The sequence below is a fragment of the Scomber japonicus genome, chromosome 12, assembly GCF_027409825.1.
Source record: "Scomber japonicus isolate fScoJap1 chromosome 12, fScoJap1.pri, whole genome shotgun sequence".
Classification (NCBI taxonomy): domain Eukaryota; kingdom Metazoa; phylum Chordata; class Actinopteri; order Scombriformes; family Scombridae; genus Scomber; species Scomber japonicus.
Window position 1 is genome coordinate 32,186,690 of NC_070589.1, and position 19,163 is coordinate 32,205,852.

General features: G+C 38.9%; 1 protein-coding gene across 2 annotated transcripts; it reads left to right on the top strand.

Moving 5' to 3' along the window:
* The first annotated feature begins 1,799 nt into the window (after positions 1-1,799).
* On the top strand, positions 1,800-14,083 carry ift57 (intraflagellar transport 57 homolog (Chlamydomonas)). 2 transcript variants are annotated; one of them, XM_053329513.1, is made up of 11 exons: positions 1,800-2,254; positions 3,802-3,976; positions 4,155-4,273; positions 4,421-4,511; positions 4,977-5,048; positions 5,783-5,905; positions 7,389-7,460; positions 7,638-7,769; positions 8,982-9,044; positions 10,149-10,215; positions 13,884-14,083. In XM_053329513.1, exons 1-11 carry the CDS (start codon positions 2,100-2,102, stop codon positions 14,063-14,065), a joined length of 1,251 nt encoding a protein of 416 aa, XP_053185488.1. In that variant the 5' UTR covers positions 1,800-2,099; the 3' UTR covers positions 14,066-14,083. The 2 variants fall into 2 exon arrangements, with proteins under 2 accessions (XP_053185488.1, XP_053185489.1); XM_053329514.1 differs by having other exon boundaries at positions 4,977-5,045.
* Positions 14,084-19,163: the final 5,080 nt, after the last annotated feature.

Genomic DNA, 19,163 nt, shown 5'->3' on the forward strand with positions numbered 1-19,163 from the left:
TTAAATCAGAAATCAAAATGAAATGGCAGAAAAAGTGGGACAGAGGAAATAAGGCCTGATACAGCATTCAAAGAAAAGTAGGAGGAAATAAGATAAAGCAATAGACATAAAAAAGGGGGAGGACACTATATCAAGGATGAGATTGGGTCACACTATACACACAGTATATTATACGTAATGAATAAGCATGCTACAGGTAGATGTGAACATTGTGGGCTACAGGAAACTGGGGAGCATATATTTTTATACTGTCAGAGATTTCAACCAGAGAGACAGATACTTGAATTACACTCCAAAGGAATCACAGGACATTAGATGATTCAAATACTATAAAGTGCCCGTAGGTGAGAATGTGAGTGTGAATGGTTGGTTGTCTACTCTATATTAGCCCTGTGATGGACTGGCGACCTGTCTGTCTATTGGCTCCAGCCTCCCTGTGATGCTCTAGAGAGGATCAGCGGTTTGGAAAATGAATGAATGAATGAATAAATGAATGAATGAAAGTTAAAATAAGATGTGTCTTCGTTGATCCCCCTTGGTAGAAATTCAAATTGACACAGCAGTACAATAGAAAACCCGTAGCACCATGAGGATGAAAGTGTACCAATAAATAGAATCAATAATAAATAAGACAAAAAATAGGATTAAATAAATAAATAAAATACTACATACAGTAAACTGGATATTTGTGTAAATAAATCTACAATATATAGAAATTCCTGAGATTATAGACATATAATGTTCCTGAGATATACACACAGAATATACTGTCATACAGATAAATAAATAAATGTGCAATGTGCAGAAAATAAGAAGATATCTACCTGTGCAATAGAGAGAATGTTGCAGAAATATTGCAGAGTGCAGATGATGTAGGGTAAAACTTTAAAATTTTAAGTAGTTAGAAAAAAGTTTTGGATGGAACCTTTAAAACTAGGGTCCTAGAAATGAAGTCCTGAAACTGCAGCCTCCAGTATTGCAGGGAATCAGTAGTGCTGTCTATAGAAGAGGAAACTGTAGAGGTGAGAGAGGTGCCAGTTCATCTCCTGAGCACTGCTCGGAGCACACCATCACTCTCCCTATCTATGGGTCATCTCTCTCTCTGTGTGTGTGTGTGTGTGTGTGTGTGTGTGTGTGTGTGTGTGTGTGTGTGTGTGTGTGTGTGTGTGTGTGTGCAATGGTGTAATAAAATATTTAAAAGAAACCTATATCTTGTGTCTTACTTTTCTTTGTTCAAATATCTGGTTGAGATCCAGTAACTGCAAAGAGCAAAGCATATATGACTTCATAATTACACAAACATGCACCTCCTAATGATGATGATACTACTACTACTACTAGTAATAATAATAATAATAATAATAATAATAATAATAATAATAATACATATTATTTGAAGGCGCCTCTCTGGGCACTCGAGGACACTGTACAATTAATGAAACCGTAAATAAGAAACAAAACAGATAAAAGACAGTGTAGTACAGACAAAACAGAGTAAAGTGAGGTAGTGCAGTTCATGTTAAGTGGGGTATGCAAGTATATGTAGTTAGACAGAAAATAATAGGAGTAAACCTTTAAAGCGAGGGCCCTCAAACGGCAGCTCCTGGTATTGCAGGAACATAGAATTAGATTTAAAGGTAGAATTTAATGTAATCCCACTTTAATCCAGTTGGTGGCGGTAATGCGCCTAAAAGCTTGCCAACCACCACTAATAAGCAACACGAAGAAGAAGAAGAAATGGAGGAATGGAGTTTCAGTTAGCTTAGGTTTAGTCACTTTAGATGATTTAATGATGTAATTCCTACATTCATGGCGTATTTAACGTTTCCGCCATGTAGATATCCCGCACACCTATAAACACGCTGAGTCTGATAAACGAAGAAACATTTAAAAACATGATTTCAGTCGCTGCTATCGTTAGCCACCTAGCCTAGCCTAGCCTTAGCATTAGTATACCGGTTGCCTAACAACGGAGAGGAAGAGCGCATTCCACGTATCCTAGCAACGGAGAGGACGCGCAAACAGCTGATGTGTGTTGTTTTTAATGAGTTAAAGCTTTTATTTAGTGTGAGCGGCAGCTGCTAGAGCTACTACTCAGCATGGCGGATGATGGCAGACGGGGTGAAGAAGAGGAGAGAGGCCCTGGAGCTGTTCACCAGGTGTTTGTAGTGATGGAGTGTCTGCTGGAGAAGTTAAAGGTGTTAAACTATGAAGAAGAAGTGCTGAGCAAACACAACATGAAGAACCTGTCCAGGTGAGAAATGACTGAGGAGCAGGTGTTAGGTATCCAGCTTCATCCTTTATGTAGATAAGAGGGATTTTTGTGATTTAATGTGGGTCTTTTTTTATTGCTGTGCGGTTCTGTGTTTATTACTATGTATTACTATGTATATGATAAATATTGAGTTAGTAGTATGCAGTATTACAGTAAAAGTACTGCAGTATTATAGTGATGTAGTATGCAGTATTACAGTAAAAGTACTGCAGTATTATAGTGATGTAGTATGCAGTATTACAGTAAAAGTACTGCAGTATTATAGTGATGTAGTATGCAGTATTACAGTAAAAGTACTGCAGTATTATGAGTGATGTAGTATGCAGTATTACAGTAAAAGTACTGCAGTATTATAGTGATGTAGTATGCAGTATTACAGTAAAAGTACTGCAGTATTATAGTGATGTAGTATGCAGTATTACAGTAAAAGTACTGCAGTATTATGAGTGATGTAGTATGCAGTATTACAGTAAAAGTACTGCAGTATTATAGTGATGTAGTATAGTGATGTAGTATGCAGTATTACAGTAAAAGTACTGCAGTATTATAGTGATGTAGTATGCAGTATTACAGTAAAAGTACTGCAGTATTATAGTGATGTAGTATGCAGTATTACAGTAAAAGTACTGCAGTATTATGAGTGATGTAGTATGCAGTATTACAGTAAAAGTACTGCAGTATTATAGTGATGTAGTATGCAGTATTACAGTAAAAGTACTGCAGTATTATAGTGATGTAGTATGCAGTATTACAGTAAAAGTACTGCAGTATTATGAGTGATGTAGTATGTAGTATTACAGTAAAAGTAGTGATATATTATTATATATGACATCATTAGATTATTAATAGTGGAGCATCAGTGTTAGAGCAGCATGTTACTGTTGTAGCTGCTGGAGGTGGAGCTAGTTTATACTACTTTATATACAGTTAGCTAGTTTACACTACTTTATATACAGTTAGCTAGTTTACACTACTTTATATACAGTTAGCTAGTTTATACTACTTTATATACAGTTAGCTAGTTTCCACTACTTTATATACAGTTAGCTAGTTTATACTACTTTATATACAGTTAGCTAGTTTACACTACTTTATATACAGTTAGCTAGTTTACACTACTTTATATACAGTTAGCTAGTTTACACTACTTTATATACAGTTAGCTAGTTTACACTACTTTATATACAGTTAGCTAGTTTATACTACTTTATATACAGTTAGCTAGTTTACACTACTTTATATACAGTTAGCTAGTTTATACTACTTTATATACAGTTAGCTAGTTTAGTCCAGTGGTTCCCAACCTAGGGGTGGGGCCCCTCCAAAGGGTCAGCTGATAAATGTGAGGGCTGCTGAGATGATTAATGGGAGAGGAAAGAAGAAGAAACACTATCACTATCTTCTGACATTTTACAGACAACAAACAAATGATTCACTGAGAGAAAAATCTGAAAATCATGTGAATACTTTATGAATCTTTCTGCCTGTTGCCTCTTTATGATCTCCTGTCTGTTTCCCTCCGTCAGACATTACTTCGTCTCCAGTCCATATTTGGCGTCTAACCCTGGCGAGCAGTTCTTCATGTTCACCATCATCGCTGCGTGGCTCATCAACACGGCGGGGCGGCCGTTCAGCGACCCACAGGAGTACGACGAGCCCAACGCCACCGTGTCCAACATCCTGTCCGAGCTCAGAGCTTTCGTAAGCTGCCTTCTTATTACAATGGAGTTTCAACTGCTTGTCTTTACTATTTATTTCACTTTTGAGGTCCTACAAATGTTTTACTTAACAATATTAGTCCGTGTGTTTGATCCTGACCTCGTTATCTGCTTTATTGAGACCATAGGAGACGTGTTTGACCCATCACTGTGTCTCTCAGGGTGTTAAGGTGGACTTTGCGCCGTCCAAACTGAAATCGGGCTGCGGTGAGCACGTCTGCTTCGTGTTGGACCGGCTGGCCGAGGAGGCGCTGAAGAGGAGAGGCTTCTCCTTCAGAAGGTAACGACACGTCTCGATCTGTTTCTGTCTGTGTGTACTAAAGCCAGGCTTCAGAGGTTTTCTACAACATTTCTGGCTGATATCTGTCTTTACTTCGATGATGATGATGATGTCGATGCGCTTTGACTTCCTGTTTCTTTCCTCCAGGCCGATCTACCCGCCAGAATCCACAGAAGACGAGTCGATGATGGAGGACGACGCAGAGCTCACACTCAGCAAAGTAGAGGAGGAGATGATCGTAGGTGTTCCTCTTCCTTCAGCTAGACTTTCTCTCCTTAAATCTCACTTTAACACTTTAAACCTACGAGTATGAGTCATGACATCACCACCAGTTCGGAGCCAGTCGTGGATGTTTTGTTTAGTTTTGATTATTTATTTATTTAGTAGGAAGGTTTTTCTGCCTGTTAGCTGTTATTATAGATCAAATTAAAATGAGGGAGAGTCTGTAAGTCACCAAGAAACACATTTATATTTTACATCATTGTCAAAAATCATCTGTTTATGGATAAAAATTAAAAAACAAAGACTCTGAACTGAACTTATGTGGAAATGCACACATTTAATCGATGATAATCTTCAGCTTTTTGATTCTTCTTGACATAAAGAGAAACAGTTGAGTTCAGCCAATCACAGTGAGGTTTAGAGCTTCGTCTCATCTCTGTTTGGGTTCATGACTGTTTTGGGTGTTTGTGTTTAAACTCAGGAGGAACCAGATGACGATGAGGAGAACGTGATGGACCTCGAGGCCCTGAAGCTACGGACCTCTCAGTCTGTGGTTAGTTCTTTCACGCAGAAATCCTCGAGCTGCAACGAGTAAATGATTCATTGGCAACTTTTAACTATTTTGACAATCGATGAATCATTTTGAGTCTTTGTTAAAGAAACGAAAAGTCCAAATTCTCTGATTCCAGCTCCTCAGATGTGAATATTTTCTGCTTTTTTTTTGGGTTGTGGACAAAATGAGACATTTTACAAGATAATTTTTCTCCAATTTCTGACATTTTATGGAGCAAACAATTAATCGATCAGTCAACAGATTAATTAAGAATCAAAATAATCCTCGAAAAAATACCAAACAGCAGCTTGTTAAAGTTTCTTATTGTAAAGATTTGCTGATTTTCTTTGTCTTATGTGACAGAAAACTGATTTTTGGGTTATTGTTAATATAAATATGCCACATTGAGCTTTAGCAAATTGTAAAATAAATGTTTTTTACAGTTTTCTGACATTTTAAAGACCAAACGATTACTTTATTAATTGAGGAAATAATTAAAAAATCAGTCAAGCATGAAAATAATCTTTTTAGAAGCTTTTAAATTCTTTTAGTTTTAAGATATGTTGAATTTTGACGGACATCTTCATGTTTTGGGGCATTTTTGAGCAGCTTCTCTTTCACTCCAGTCAACTCTCTTTATTCAGAAAGTGTTTTTAGGTCAATTGCAAACCTGCCACAACTTGATGATGATGATGATGATGATGAAATGAATCACGTCGTTTGCTCTCTGACAGGAAATCGATCCGTCCACCAAACCGGACGAGATCATGGAGTCGACGGTTGACGCGGCGGAGTGGAACCTGGAGGTGGAGCGAGTCCTGCCGCAGCTCAAAGTCACCATCAGGACGGACAACAAGGTGAACGCTCCACTCAGCCAGGATCAGTCTCAGTTTTTAATTAAATAGTAAAAGCAGAGTCGAGGTTTCTGGCACAACTTCAGGTACCTCCAAGGTGCTCAGAGAAGAAAAAAAAGGCAAAAAAAAAAAGGCAAAGCTTGAGCAACACTTTATCGTTGTCATTATCACCCCTTTAGTTGCACTTTTCTGGTTTATGGACCAAATTTGACTCTCTTATTGGATACTCCTCTTGCCCTCCTACCTGTCTGGGATAATGTGATGCATGCCTGGATGCACATAATTGGTTATTTTTAATGTAATTTTTTTTTCTGCCTTATAATGACCCTATTTAAATGCTGTTTGTAATGTGTTTTATAGTGTGTGTATAGTGTGAGTTTTATTCAGTCATCACAACACAACAAACTACTTCCAGTATACAATAAGTATATAGATTCTAGATAACAGCATAAAGTAATTAATGCATGATGTTAATGACTGAAAAGGTACAGTATTGGCAGAAGCATAATGTTTATATATACCTATCCTACATAAGATCCCACATTAAATGAAGCTACCCACCAAAAAGATGATAAAGAAAAAGAAACAAAAAGATGATAACTGAATAATCGTTTTATAAAGCAAAAAATATGACGAATTAGCTTGTTTGAGCTTCTCAGAGTTAACACTCCTGTTGTCCTCGAGTCAAGGAAGGAAGGGAGGAAGGGAGGAAAGGAGGAAGGAAGGGAGGAAGGAAGGAAGAAAAGGGGATGGAGGAAGGAAAGAAGGAAGGGAGGAGAGAAAGAGAGAAGGAGGGAGGAAGGAAGGAAGGAAGGACAGAAGGAGGAAGGAAGGAAGGAAGAAAAGGGAATGGAGGAAGGAAAGAAGGAAGGGAGGAAAGCAAGAGAGAAGGAGGAAGGAAATAAGGAAGGAAGATAGGAAGAAGGGAGGGAGGAAAGAAGGAAGGGAGGAAGGAAAGAAGGAAGGGACGAAGGAAAGGAAGGAAGGAAGGAAGAAAGAAACAGATGGGGTCAATTTGACCCAAGAGGACGACACAAGGGTTAACATACAATTAGCAGTTATTAGTCCTCATCAGTCCCATTAAGAAGAACAGGTTTATAATTAATAACAGTTAATATAGAAATAAACAGATAAACAAGTTCCAGTGTCTGCTTAATACAGGGCTGTCAAGTTTCATGAAAAGTGTGGCGTGAGATTACCCACCCCCCACCCCACCCCGAACGGACCTTGCATCGGGGGGGGGGGGGGTTAGACTTGAGACCACTGTTATTATTTATTTACACCAAGGTGACGTTTTGAACACCGCTGTGCTTCATCAGACTCACTTAATACATCAGTTTCCACCACCGAACTTTTGACTGTTTGACGAATTCAGACACTTTTTGTGAGCCAACCGTCTAAAATCAGGTTGGCAGCAGGAGAGAAATCCAGATTTACCCACAAATTCCTTCTTGACTGAGATCTGGTGTCTCTGTTTGTTCTGCAGGACTGGAGAGTCCACGTGGATCAGATGCATCAACACAGAGACGGGATCAAGTCGTCACTTAAGGAGGCCAAGGTGCGTTCACTGACCTGGTTCACAGCATTGATGACTCCGTATTAGTCTGTCTGTGGCTCCACCTGCTGGACGCATTCAGTCATCAATGATCAACTTTAGTACTTTGAGACACTGAAATGTTGGAATGAGCCTTTAATGCATCCGTCTTTGGCTGTGATGTCACACGCGTCTCCGCAGGGCTACCTGGACAAGCTGCAGGAGGACATCGGAAAGACTCTGGAGAAGGTGAGCAGCAGAGAGAGATACATCAACAACCAGCTGGAGCTTCTGATCCAGGAGTACCGCGGCGCTCAGGCCAAACTCAGCGAGGTGAGACAATCAGGAGAGACAGGAAACACATTTTCAACATAAAAACACACACAGGAGAATTCATAATGAGCTTTTTCTTTGTGTCCATGTGGTTTAGTTTAAATTTAAAGGGTTAAAATGTGAAAATAAACATATGAATAACTTCACACATTCTTTTTTTGTGGACCCAGCATCAAATTTCTGCTTTTAATCCATTTAGAGAGAATATATTAGAGGATTATGGTAAAAATGTCTAAGTGGTGTAACCATAAAAACTTTGTACCAAATAATTGAACTTGCTTAAAAACAGTAAATAGTCAATAAAACACCTTCCTTCCTTCCTACCTTCCTACCTAGCACCATATCAACTAGTTTGGCATGATCTTACATCCTTCCTTCCTTGCTTCCTTCATTCCTTCTTTCCTTCCTACCTAACACCATATCAACTAGTTTGGCATGATCTTACATCCTTCCTTCCTTCCTTCCTTCCTACCTACCTAACACCATATCAACTAGTTTGGCATGATCTTACATCCTTCCTTCCTTCCTTCCTTCCTTCCTACCTACCTAACAACATATCAACTAGTTTGGCATGATCTTACATCCTTCCTTCCTTCCTTCCTTCCTTCCTTCCTACCTAACACCATATCAACTAGTTTGGCATGATCTTACATCCTTCCTTCCTTCCTTCCTTTCTTCCTTCCTACCTAACACCATATCAACTAGTTTGGCATGATCTTACATCCTTCCTTCCTTCCTTCCTTCCTTCCTTCCTTCCTTCCTACCTTCCTACCTAAGACCATATCAACTAGTTTGGCATGATCTTACATTATAACTTTTATATTAAATAAAGCTAATGGAATACTATTGTTCTACATATTACATTTACTCTGGAGAATCATGGAGATCAGGTCAGATTCATCATTCTTTTGTGGTTACACCATATGACATTTTCAGGGCCATTCAGACTTACTTTTGGTTAAAAAAAAAATACTAAATATACATTTTAACAAACCTGATGCTGCTTTTAAAACTATTTTTTAATATATTATTGTTCATCTTACCAACCCTTATTTGTCACTGACCTTTATACGAAAATAAAATAAACAATTTCAATAAAATACATATTTAAGCAATAACAATATTATCATGAATCTTAATAATTATAATAATAATACAGCATACCAAAACTATATGAGAGACTGATGATGACGTTGTGTTTTTCATCTTCAGGCTAAAGAGCGCTACCAGCAGGCCAGCGGAGGCGTGACTGAGAGGACCAGAGCCCTGGCAGAGGTCAGTGAACGCATCGTCCAGGACGCTGCTTTTATCACTGAATACATATATGTTACTGTTTTTAATCCCTTTGAAATCAATATTTGTTTTTATATTTAGTAAATAAATCATGATGTGGACTTAAATGGAGTCACAGTACCAATTAAACTCATTTTATTCATCAGATATCTTTATTTTATATTCCAAAATCTACATGAACTAATGAATACATTTTACAATGAGAGATAAATGTTGCTTTATAAGAAATGATCTCCTTTATAAATCATGTCAGTATCCATGACAACACAGCTGGACTTAGATCTTAGGAAGGAAGGAAGGACAGATGGAGGGAAGGGAGGAAGAAAGGAAGGTAAGAAGGACAAATGGAAGGAAGGACAAATGGAAGGAAGGAAGGGCAGAAGGAAGGAAGGTAAGAAGGACAAATGGAAGGAAGGACAAATGGAAGGAAGAAAGGGCAGAAGGAAGGAAGGTAAGAAGGACAAATGGAAGGAAGGTAAGAAGGACAAATGGAAGGAAGGACAGATGGAAAGAAGGAAGAGAAGAAGGAAGGAAGGACAAATGGAAGGACAGAAGGAAGGTAGGAAGGACAAATAGAAGGAAGGTAGGAAGGAAGAGAAGAAGGAAGGACGGAAGGAAGGACAGAAGGAAGGAAGGAATGACAGATGGAAGGAAGGAAGGAAGGAAGGAAGGAATGACAGATGGAAGGAAGGAAGGAAGGAAGGACAGAAGGAAGGAAGGACAAATGGAAGGAAGGAAGGGCAGAAGGAAGGAAGGTAAGAAGGACAAATGGAAGGAAGGAAGGACAAGTGGAAGGAAGGACGGATGGAAAGAAGGAAGAGAAGAAGGAAGGAAGGACAAATGGAAGGACAGAAGGAAGGTAGGAAGGACGGAAGGAAGGAAGGAAGGACAGATTGAAAAAAGGAAGGAAGGACAGAAGGAGGGAAAGACAGAAGGAAGGAAGGACAGATGGAGGGAACATTTACCCTAACAGATGAAAACATTGGTTAGAAAACTAGAAAAGTCATCAAATGTAATAAGTTACATTATTTATTACTTATTACATTTTAATTACGTTTCCATAGTAACCGTCCCAATGTGTTTCAGATCAGCGAGGATCTGGACAAAGTGAAGCAGGAGATGGAGGAGAAGGGCAGCAGCATGTCTGACGGAGGTGAGACGAGAGGAACGATCATTTTATTATTCTATCGTTTGTGTGAAACCTACGACGGCGTAAAAAAAACAAAACTGACCTTCTCCCCTACCTTCCTCCTTTCTTCTTTCTTTCTTTCCTTCCTCTCTCTTTCCTCCTTTCCTTCTTTCCTTCCTCCATCCCCCCTTTCTTCCTCCCTTCCATCCGTCCTTTCTTCCTTTCCTTCCTCCCTTCCTTCTTTCCTTTCCTTCCTCCATCCCCTCTTTCTTTCTTCCTTCTGTCCTTACTTCCTCCCTTCCTCTTTTCCTTCCTCCCTCCTTCCTTCTCTCTTTCTTTCCTTCCTCTCTCTTTCCTCCTTTCCTTCTTTCCTTCCTCCATCCCCAATTTCTTCCTCCCTTCCATCCTTCCTCCTTCCTTTCATTCCTTCTTCCTTCCTTTCCTTCCTCCCTTCCTTCTTTCCTTTCCTTCCTCCATCCCCCTTTCTTCCTTCCTTCTGTCCTTACTTCCTCCCTTCCTCTTTTCCTTCCTCCCTCCTTCCTTCCTCTCTCTTTCCTCCTTTCCTTCCTCCATCCCCCCTTTCTTCCTCCCTTCCATCCTTCCTCCCTCCATACATTCCTTCTTCCTCCCTTCCTTCCTTTCCTCCCTCCCTTCCTTCCTTCCTTTCCTTCCTCCATCCCCTCTTTCTTTCTTCCTTCTGTCCTTACTTCCTCCTTTCCTCTTTTCCTTCCTCCCTCCTTCCTTCTCTCTTTCTTTCCTTCCTCTCCCTTTCCTCCTTTCCTTCTTTCCTTCCTCCATCCCCCCTTTCTTCCTCCCTTCCATCCTTCCTCCCTCCTTTCATTCCTTCTTCCTCCCTTCCATCCTTCCTTCTTTCCTCCTTTCCTCTTTTCTCTCCTCCCTTCCATCATTCCTCCCTCCTTTCATTCCTTCTTCCTCCCTTCCATCCTTCCTTTCCTTCCTCCCGTCCTTCTTTCCTTTCCTTCCTCCATCCCCCCTTTCCTCCTTCCTTCTGTCCTTACTTCCTCCCTTCCTCTTTTCCTTTCCTTCCTCCATCCCCCCTTTCTTCCTCCCTTCCTCCCTCCTTTCATTTCTTCTTCCTCCCTTCCATCCTTCCTTCCTTCCTTTCCTTCCTCCCGTCCTTCTTTCCTTTCCTTCCTCCATCCCCCCTTTCTTCCTTCCTTCTGTCCTTACTTCCTCCCTTCCTCTTTTCCTTCCTCCCTCCTTCTTTCCTTCCTTTCCTTCCTCCCTTCCTTCCTTCTTTCCTTTCCTCCCTCCCCTCCCCTCCCTGAAAAAAGTCAGAAATTTGAAGGCAAAGAGTCACATGATGATGTCACTGTCGCAAAGGCACGTTCCGCAGCTCTAGAGAGGACGTTGAGAGGTGCAGAGCATCCAAGGCCCAGTTCCTTGCAGTGTCTTTTCAAAGTCCTGATGCTTCAGATGACATGCTGACTCTGGGCTAAGATAACAAGTATCTCCTTATTGCTAAACCCAATTGAAAAGTACAATTTAATAAGTTCTTCCAACGACGACAGGCATAATGAACGACGAGCGACCTCTCTCCAATGTTGCAACGTGAGGCTACGTGATTGCTCAGATCTCAATCTCTTATGGGTAAATATTCAAAAAGGCTTCCTCAAAATGCAAGAAAATCTTTATAAATTCACCACCGAGTAGTAGTAGTAATATTATAAAGCAGTATTAATACTATAAAAACAGCCAGGATTGTTTAATGTCTAATGAGTGGCATGATAAACACATTATGAGGCTCTATAATAGGATTAAATCTCTTTTTTTTAACAGTATAAATTCATGTTTGAGCAAAGTGAGGCTATGTGATTTACGACTTTAACCCTTTATTGGGCAAATAATTATATTTGGTAACTTCTGTAAATATCCCAAAATATCCTTCCTTCCTTCCTTCCTTCCTTCCTTCCTTCCTTCCTTTCCTTCTTCCCTTCCTCTTTTCCTTTCTCCCTCCCTCGTTCCTTATTTCCTTCTGTCCTTCCTTCCTTTCCTTCCTTCCATCTGTCCTTCCTCCCTCCCTCCCTCCCTCCTTCTCTCTGTCCTTCCTTCCTTCCTTTCCTTACTTCCATCTGTCCTTCCTCCCTCCCTCCTTCTCTCATCCCTTCCTGCTTTCCTTCCTCCATCCCCCTTTCTTCTTCCTTTCTTCCTTCTTTCTTCCCTTCCTCCCTCCCTCCTTCTCTCCTTCCTTCCTTCCTTCTTTCCTCCGTCCTTCCTTCCTTTCCTTCCTCCCTCCTTCCTTCCCTTCCTTCCTTCCTTCCTTCCATCCTTCCTTCCTTCCTCCCTTTCTTTCAATGAGTGTCCTATAAAGGGTTAATCTCAGATCTCAATCTCAATTCTGAGTTTTTTTTTTTCTCGGAATATTACCCCCTCTTCCTCCAGGGTTATTATAGTTAACGAAAACTAAGACTAAAACTAAAACTAGCAATGAAAAAATAATTTAGTTAACTGAAACTAGAATAAAAACTACAATTAAAACAAAAACGAAAACTAAATAAAAACTACAATGAACAATGTAACACTAACTACAACTAAACTGAATTGCAGATAAATTCAGCTTCGTTTTCGTTGTCGTTTCGTTTTCTCCTTCGGTTACTTCCTGTCCTGCAGCAGCCGTGATTAAAGAATGAAATTAAAAAGGACTTGACAAACCATATTTGGTGTCACTTATTCTTTCATCCTTTTCAGCTTCTACAAGTCAAGGCTTTCTCTTAACCCTCCTGTTATGCTCCCGGGTCAAATTGACCCATCTGTTTTGACTCTTCCTTCCTTCCTTCCTTCCCTTCTTCCTTCCTCTTTCCTTCCTTCCCCCCTTTCCTTCCTTTCTTCCTCCTTTCCTTCCTTCCTTCCTTCCCTCCCTCCCTTCTTTCCTTCCTCCCTCCTTTCCTTCCTTCCTTCCTCCTTCCTTCCTTCCTTTCCTTCCTTTCCTTCCTTCCTTCCTTCCTACCTTCCTTCCTTCCTTCCTACCTTCCTTCCTCCCTTCTTTCCTTCCTTCCTACTTCTCTCCCTCCTTTTTCTTCCTTCTTCCTTCCTACCTTCCTTCCTTCCTTCCTTCCCTCCTTTCCTTCCTTCCTTCCTCCCTCCTTTCTTTCCTTCCTTCCTTCCTTCCTACCTTCCTTCCTTCCTTCCTACCTTTCTTCCTTCCCTCCTTCCTTCCTCCCTTCTTTCCTTCCTTCCTGCTTCTCTCCCTCCTTTTTCTTCCTTCTTCCTTCCTACCTTTCCTTCCTTCCTTCCTTCCTTCCTACCTTCCTTCCTTCCTTCCTACCTTCCTTCCTCCCTCCTTCCTTCCTCCCTTCTTTCCTTCCTTCCTACTTCTCTCCCTCCTTTTTCTTCCTTCTTCCTTCCTACCTTCCTTCCTTCCTTCCTTCCTTCCTACTCAAGCACAACAGGAGGGTTAATACCTGAAAAACTAAAACTAAATAAAAACTAAACTGAAACTACTAAATCACTTGTTGAACCAACTAAAACTAAACTGAAATAAAAAAGCAAACAGAAAAACTAAATAAAAATTCAAAACTAAAGAAAATTTCAAAACTATAATAACCCTGCCCCCCTCCTCCTCCAGGTCAGTTTTTTTTTTTTTTTTTACTTATATGGCCCTAATACGCCGTCGTAGTAGAAACCTGATGGTCCGTGTGTCTCTTCGTGTCTCTTCGTGTCTCTTCGTTCAGCTCCGGTGGTGAAGATCAAGCAGAGTCTGACCAAACTGAAGCAGGAGATCGTTCAGATGGACGTGAGGATCGGCGTGGTGGAGCACACGCTGCTGCAGGCCAAGCTCAAGGAGAAGTCCAACATGACCCGGGACATGCACGCCACCAACATCCCCGAACCGGCCGCCGGATCCTTCTCATAGACTCGGCGGCAGCAGCAAACACACCGACACCGACATCGACCCAAACTGAGAGCTGATGACTCTGCATCCCTGAAATTTTGAGAAGTTCTGGAGATTTCTTTGTAATTTGTAAATTTAACTTCCGTCAAACTTCAGGAACATCGTCAGTAATAATTTATACATCACATTTTGCTCCTGGACCAAAATGAAGCTTATTTATTTTTTGCCATATATTTTTTATGTATATTATTTAGCATATTTTCTGTGTGTATGAATATATGAATATGAAATACATTTTTAATACTGTTAATAATTTCTGTTTAAATGTCGTTTTTTGTGTTCATCAAAGTGCTATTTTCCCTTTTTTACAGTGAAACTAAATATAATAATTATTAGAATATTAATATTATGTTATTGATATGATTATATATATATATGTACACACACATACATACATATAGAGCGATACATATAAATAACCACCAGATGGCAGCAGCGGACCAATTAGTTGTTTGTTTTTAAATTGTTAGGACTCATTTTAATATAAAAACGTCTGAAATGAAGAAATGGCTTTACATTTATAGTTTATATATTATACTGGATGTAACATAACATATTTCTATTATACACAAATTACTTATCTACAGGGATTTTCCACTACAGGGATGTTTCTGTGGGATTTTAGGGGAAGTTTGAATCCGTTTTTCTTAAGTTAATAAGGTTATACCGGAAGTTGAGGTACTTCGCCTTCAAAATAAAGGAAAAGGCGAGTTACAAACAAAACAAGAAAGAATATATTTAAATCTAAATGTTTTTTTTTTTTACTAATGAGAGATTGTCTGAAGGTGGATTTTATGTTGGATGTAAAAGGTAAGTTTCATTAAGTTTGTTTTAATTAGCCAAAATTAATAAACTAATGAATCACTTTTACCGTAATGAGGGTGATTAGTTTCATAGCAGAGAAAAACTAATTAAAAACACAAAGTAATAATAAGTCTGTTATACAAATACGACTAAATACAATAAAAATATGTCAGTCTACAGTATATAATTAAAATTCGTGTTCTTGCTTTACATAAATCACATCTGACATATTTCACTTTTGTTAAATTAATGTTTTTATAATGCAGATATTTAACATAATTAACACAAATGTCTACAGTAATACAGGTTAATCTTACATTTAATTATATGCTGGATAATATTTTTAATTGAATGTTGAACTACTCTGCTTTTACTTTGGAACCTGTGTTTTACTTTGACAGGACGGGAGAAGCTATTTCCTGTGTGGAGGCTCAGTGACAGCTGCGAGGCTCCGAGCGGCAGACTTTAATCAGCCCAATAAAATAATCACGGTTTTAAAAAAGGAAAGACTGAAGTTCAGAAGGAAGAAGAGGAGGAAGTAGAGAAGGAAGTTAAACTCTCTGCAGGAAAAACTCATTTCCTTCCTTTAACAGAGAAACCTGCAGGAACATAAAGCGGTGAGTTCAGCTCTTTGTCTGCATTTATTACATTTCTGCTGAGATAAACTTCAATATTTTAATCAAGTAGAAACAAACTGAGTCAAAGCTTTAAGACTTTTATTTTTTAAGTCACTGAAATTATTTATTAAAGACATTTTTAATTCATGCATTTCTTTCTATTTGATTAAAACTTGAACATAAATCATTTCATTCTCAAATTTAGATTGTGACAAATGCAACATGCTTTAAATAACTTCTGGTGCCATTCACGCATATTACAGGTTATTTTTAAATTTCCTCTTATAATGCAACACACACACACACACACACACACACACACACACACACACACACACACACATGCCAGACACACTTTATCATGGAAATATTACAGGAATGCAGATAAAAATAGCCACTGTAGTCACTCTCAGATAAACTGTATGGACATTATAGACATTATACAATGCCTATAGAGATACTTATCAGAGCTGCAGGGACAATAGAGGCACCAAGAGGCAATATAGAGCAATATCTTATAGGTAATATTCAAAAAGGCTTCCTCGAAATGCAAGAAAATCTTTATAAATTCACCACCGAGTAGTAGTAGTAATATTATAATGCAGTATTAATACTATAAAAACAGCTTAATTTAGTTTAATGTCTAATGAGTGGCATGATAAACACATTATGAGGCTCTATAATAGGAGTAAATCTCTTTTTTAAAACTGTATAAATTCATGTTTGAGCACCATTATCAATTATTATTATTCTAACACTGCTGTGGATATAAAGGAGATAATCACACATGCAATAAGAGGCACTGAAGCAATATTACAATGCTGTATAATCACTTTAAGATCTGACCCCTCAGCAGGGTTAACAGGTTTTATGCTCCTATTAAAAACATATTTTAATAAAGGATGATGGAGACTTGCTGTAAGTGAGGTTCAGTGTTGGTGTCTCAGTGATGTTGCAGCTGATGGTGAAATGGTTTAATCCATCATCCTGCTTCCTGTTACGCATTTTCCTCCAACATCAGCAGCTCCAACAAAGCAGAGCAGAGAGCAGGCTGCTGCTGCAAGGCATGCTGGGAGACACACAGGATGGGGAGAGTCCAATGCGAAACAAAAACAGGGGGGGATGAATAATAATTAAATAAATAAATAAATGACAGTAGCTCTATTATAAGGCATTGAAGGTGCAGAGTATCTATTCCAGATGATGGGATTTTAGTTTTGACTAATTATTAAAGAAGATTATAGAAATGTTTTAGTGATAAACTGTAAATAATGTGATGCAACCAAGTGTCCAAGTGGTGTAACCAGTGTTTATTTATTTTTCATAAAAATCAGATTATATAAAGGAAAATAAATGTGGGATAGATATAATCCACTTTTAGTTTTTTAACACATTTTACATAATTTGAGAAAATTGTTGTTTGTAGGATATACACTTTATTTTTTAATTTTATTTTTTATGTTCTTTACAAGCTATAAGTCATGCAGTCAGTCCATCACTCCTCCCACTGCAGACCAACAATAAACAACAAGAAAACAGCTGTTCAGTTACAGACAATGAGCCAAAATTATCTATTTATCAGCAATTCATCAAACAATATATGTACATTTTGCATTTTTTAAAACATGAGATGAACAATTAGTTATTTCAATGATAGCTAAGAGGAATAAAATACAATATTTGACCCAAACATACATTAAAAGTTGTAGCAGTCTTCTTTTTCTAACACAAGCTCCGATTTTGTGTTAAATTAACAAAAATATACAAGAATTAAATTGAATTTCAGTATCTAACATTGATCTTGGGACGTTATATATTGATCTCCAAAAGCTTCTAATATCTCACACGTCCAGGAAAGATGGACCAAAGTGCCGTCTTGACTGCTGTGAGATAATATTTATGAATGAATTTGAAATTAGCTTCTTAAATTGTATTCCTATTAAAATGGGAAATGAGCTCTGTGACAAATACTTGACAATATATCATTATTAAACTCCAGGCCAAGATCTTTTTTCCCCAAACTCTCAACAAAGGCTCACGAGACGAAATGAATCTTTTACTTAATATATTATAAAATCCCTTTTAATCTATATCACCTTTACTTCAGTTATATGCACATGCAGTTTATTGTCTTTAATTAATGAGTTTATCAGGCTCCTGATTTGAAGATACTTGAATAAAAATTGTTATACTCTGTACTTAGATCACAATAAAACGTATCTGCTTTTATTTTGACTTAAAAGATGTATTTGTGATGTATTCCTCCAGGGTTTTTTTTACTATTAATCCTATATTTTATGAGTACAAACACTTTGACAACGTAAACTGCTGACAAACTTCATTCAGGAGCTTTAACCTCCTCTACATCTGTGGTTAGCAGGATGAAGGCGCCCTCTTGTGTTGTGCATCAGTTTTCAGGTTTTAGTTGTTGAGCTGTTGTGATGTTCACTGCAGGAAGACATGTACAAACTTCACTGAGTCTTTGGCAACTTCAAACCATATCAGTGAAGAAATGTTTAAAGGTATGTAATATCACACTGTGTCAGTTTGTTTACATTAGTTACAACCTGTAATGCTGATGGTGCATTCACTGTGCAGCTCAGAAACATGGAGACAAAAACAGGAAGAATTACAACACAGAATCTGACACATGGAGTCTGAAATGATTTCTGTCTATTTGAGTTTACAGAACTCAGCTGTGGCTCCAACATAATTAAGCCCAAGTCCAGCATAGAGAGGCTGAGTGAATGTGGTCTGGACTCTGTGGAGGAGAGTCATGGTTTCAGAGACGCTGTAGAAGGACAGAATACCTGCTCTGTGATCCAGGTACACTCCGACTCTGGAGGAAACAGGACCTGAGACGGGACTTGAGATTTTGTGGAACCAATATTCAAATCTGTTATTGTCACATCTTAAAGCCCAAGATTTGTCATTGTGTCCAAATCCACATTTGTCTGAGCCTCCTCCTCTTCTGATATCCTTGTATGCGACTACTACACAACCTCCTTTGCTCCACTCCACCTCCCAGTAACAACATTCAGTCAGACTCTCTCTACTCAGGACCTGCCACCAACAATTGAATCTGTCGGGGTGATATGGATAACCCTGGTTTTTAGCCTTTTCTACTTTTCTGTTCCCCTCAGATAATAGCAGATGTACATTTGCAGTGTTTGGATCCAGTGTAATGTCAAGTGCATGTTTAAATAATCCAGCTCTGGTCTTTGGGTGTGGTTGTGACAGTAAACCGTCTACATCACTCACTGTCACAGAGATGTTCATCCATTTGTCCCTCAGCATTTCATGTAGTAGATCTCTGACCTCTGAGACAGCTGCTGTCACATCTTCAAAGTAGTTTAGAGGACGGATATTGATGCTGGATGAGTCTGTAGGTTCACTGAGTTGTGACACTGAGGGGTAATTGTCTCGAAACTGGTTGTGATCCTCTGTGTGTGAGAGCTTCTTCAGTTCAGCGTCTTTCCTCTTCAGCTCAGTGATCTCCTGCTGCAGCTTCTCCTGAAGCTCTTTGACTCCACTCACTTCAGTTTCCTGCTGGGATCTGATCTGCTGCTTCACATCAGACCTTCTTTTCTGGATGAGACGGATCAGCTGAGTGAAGATCTTCTCACTTTCGTCCACTG

Excerpts from the sequence above, each read along its gene's own strand:
- ift57 (XM_053329513.1), top strand. The coding sequence starts at position 2,100 with ATGGCGGATGATGGCAGACGGGGTGAAGAAGAGGAGAGAGGCCCTGGA. Across the intron at positions 5,049-5,782 it reads TACGGACCTCTCAGTCTGTG|GAAATCGATCCGTCCACCAA; the intron begins GTTAGTTCTTTC and ends GCTCTCTGACAG. Across the intron at positions 10,216-13,883 it reads CAGCAGCATGTCTGACGGAG|CTCCGGTGGTGAAGATCAAG; the intron begins GTGAGACGAGAG and ends CTCTTCGTTCAG.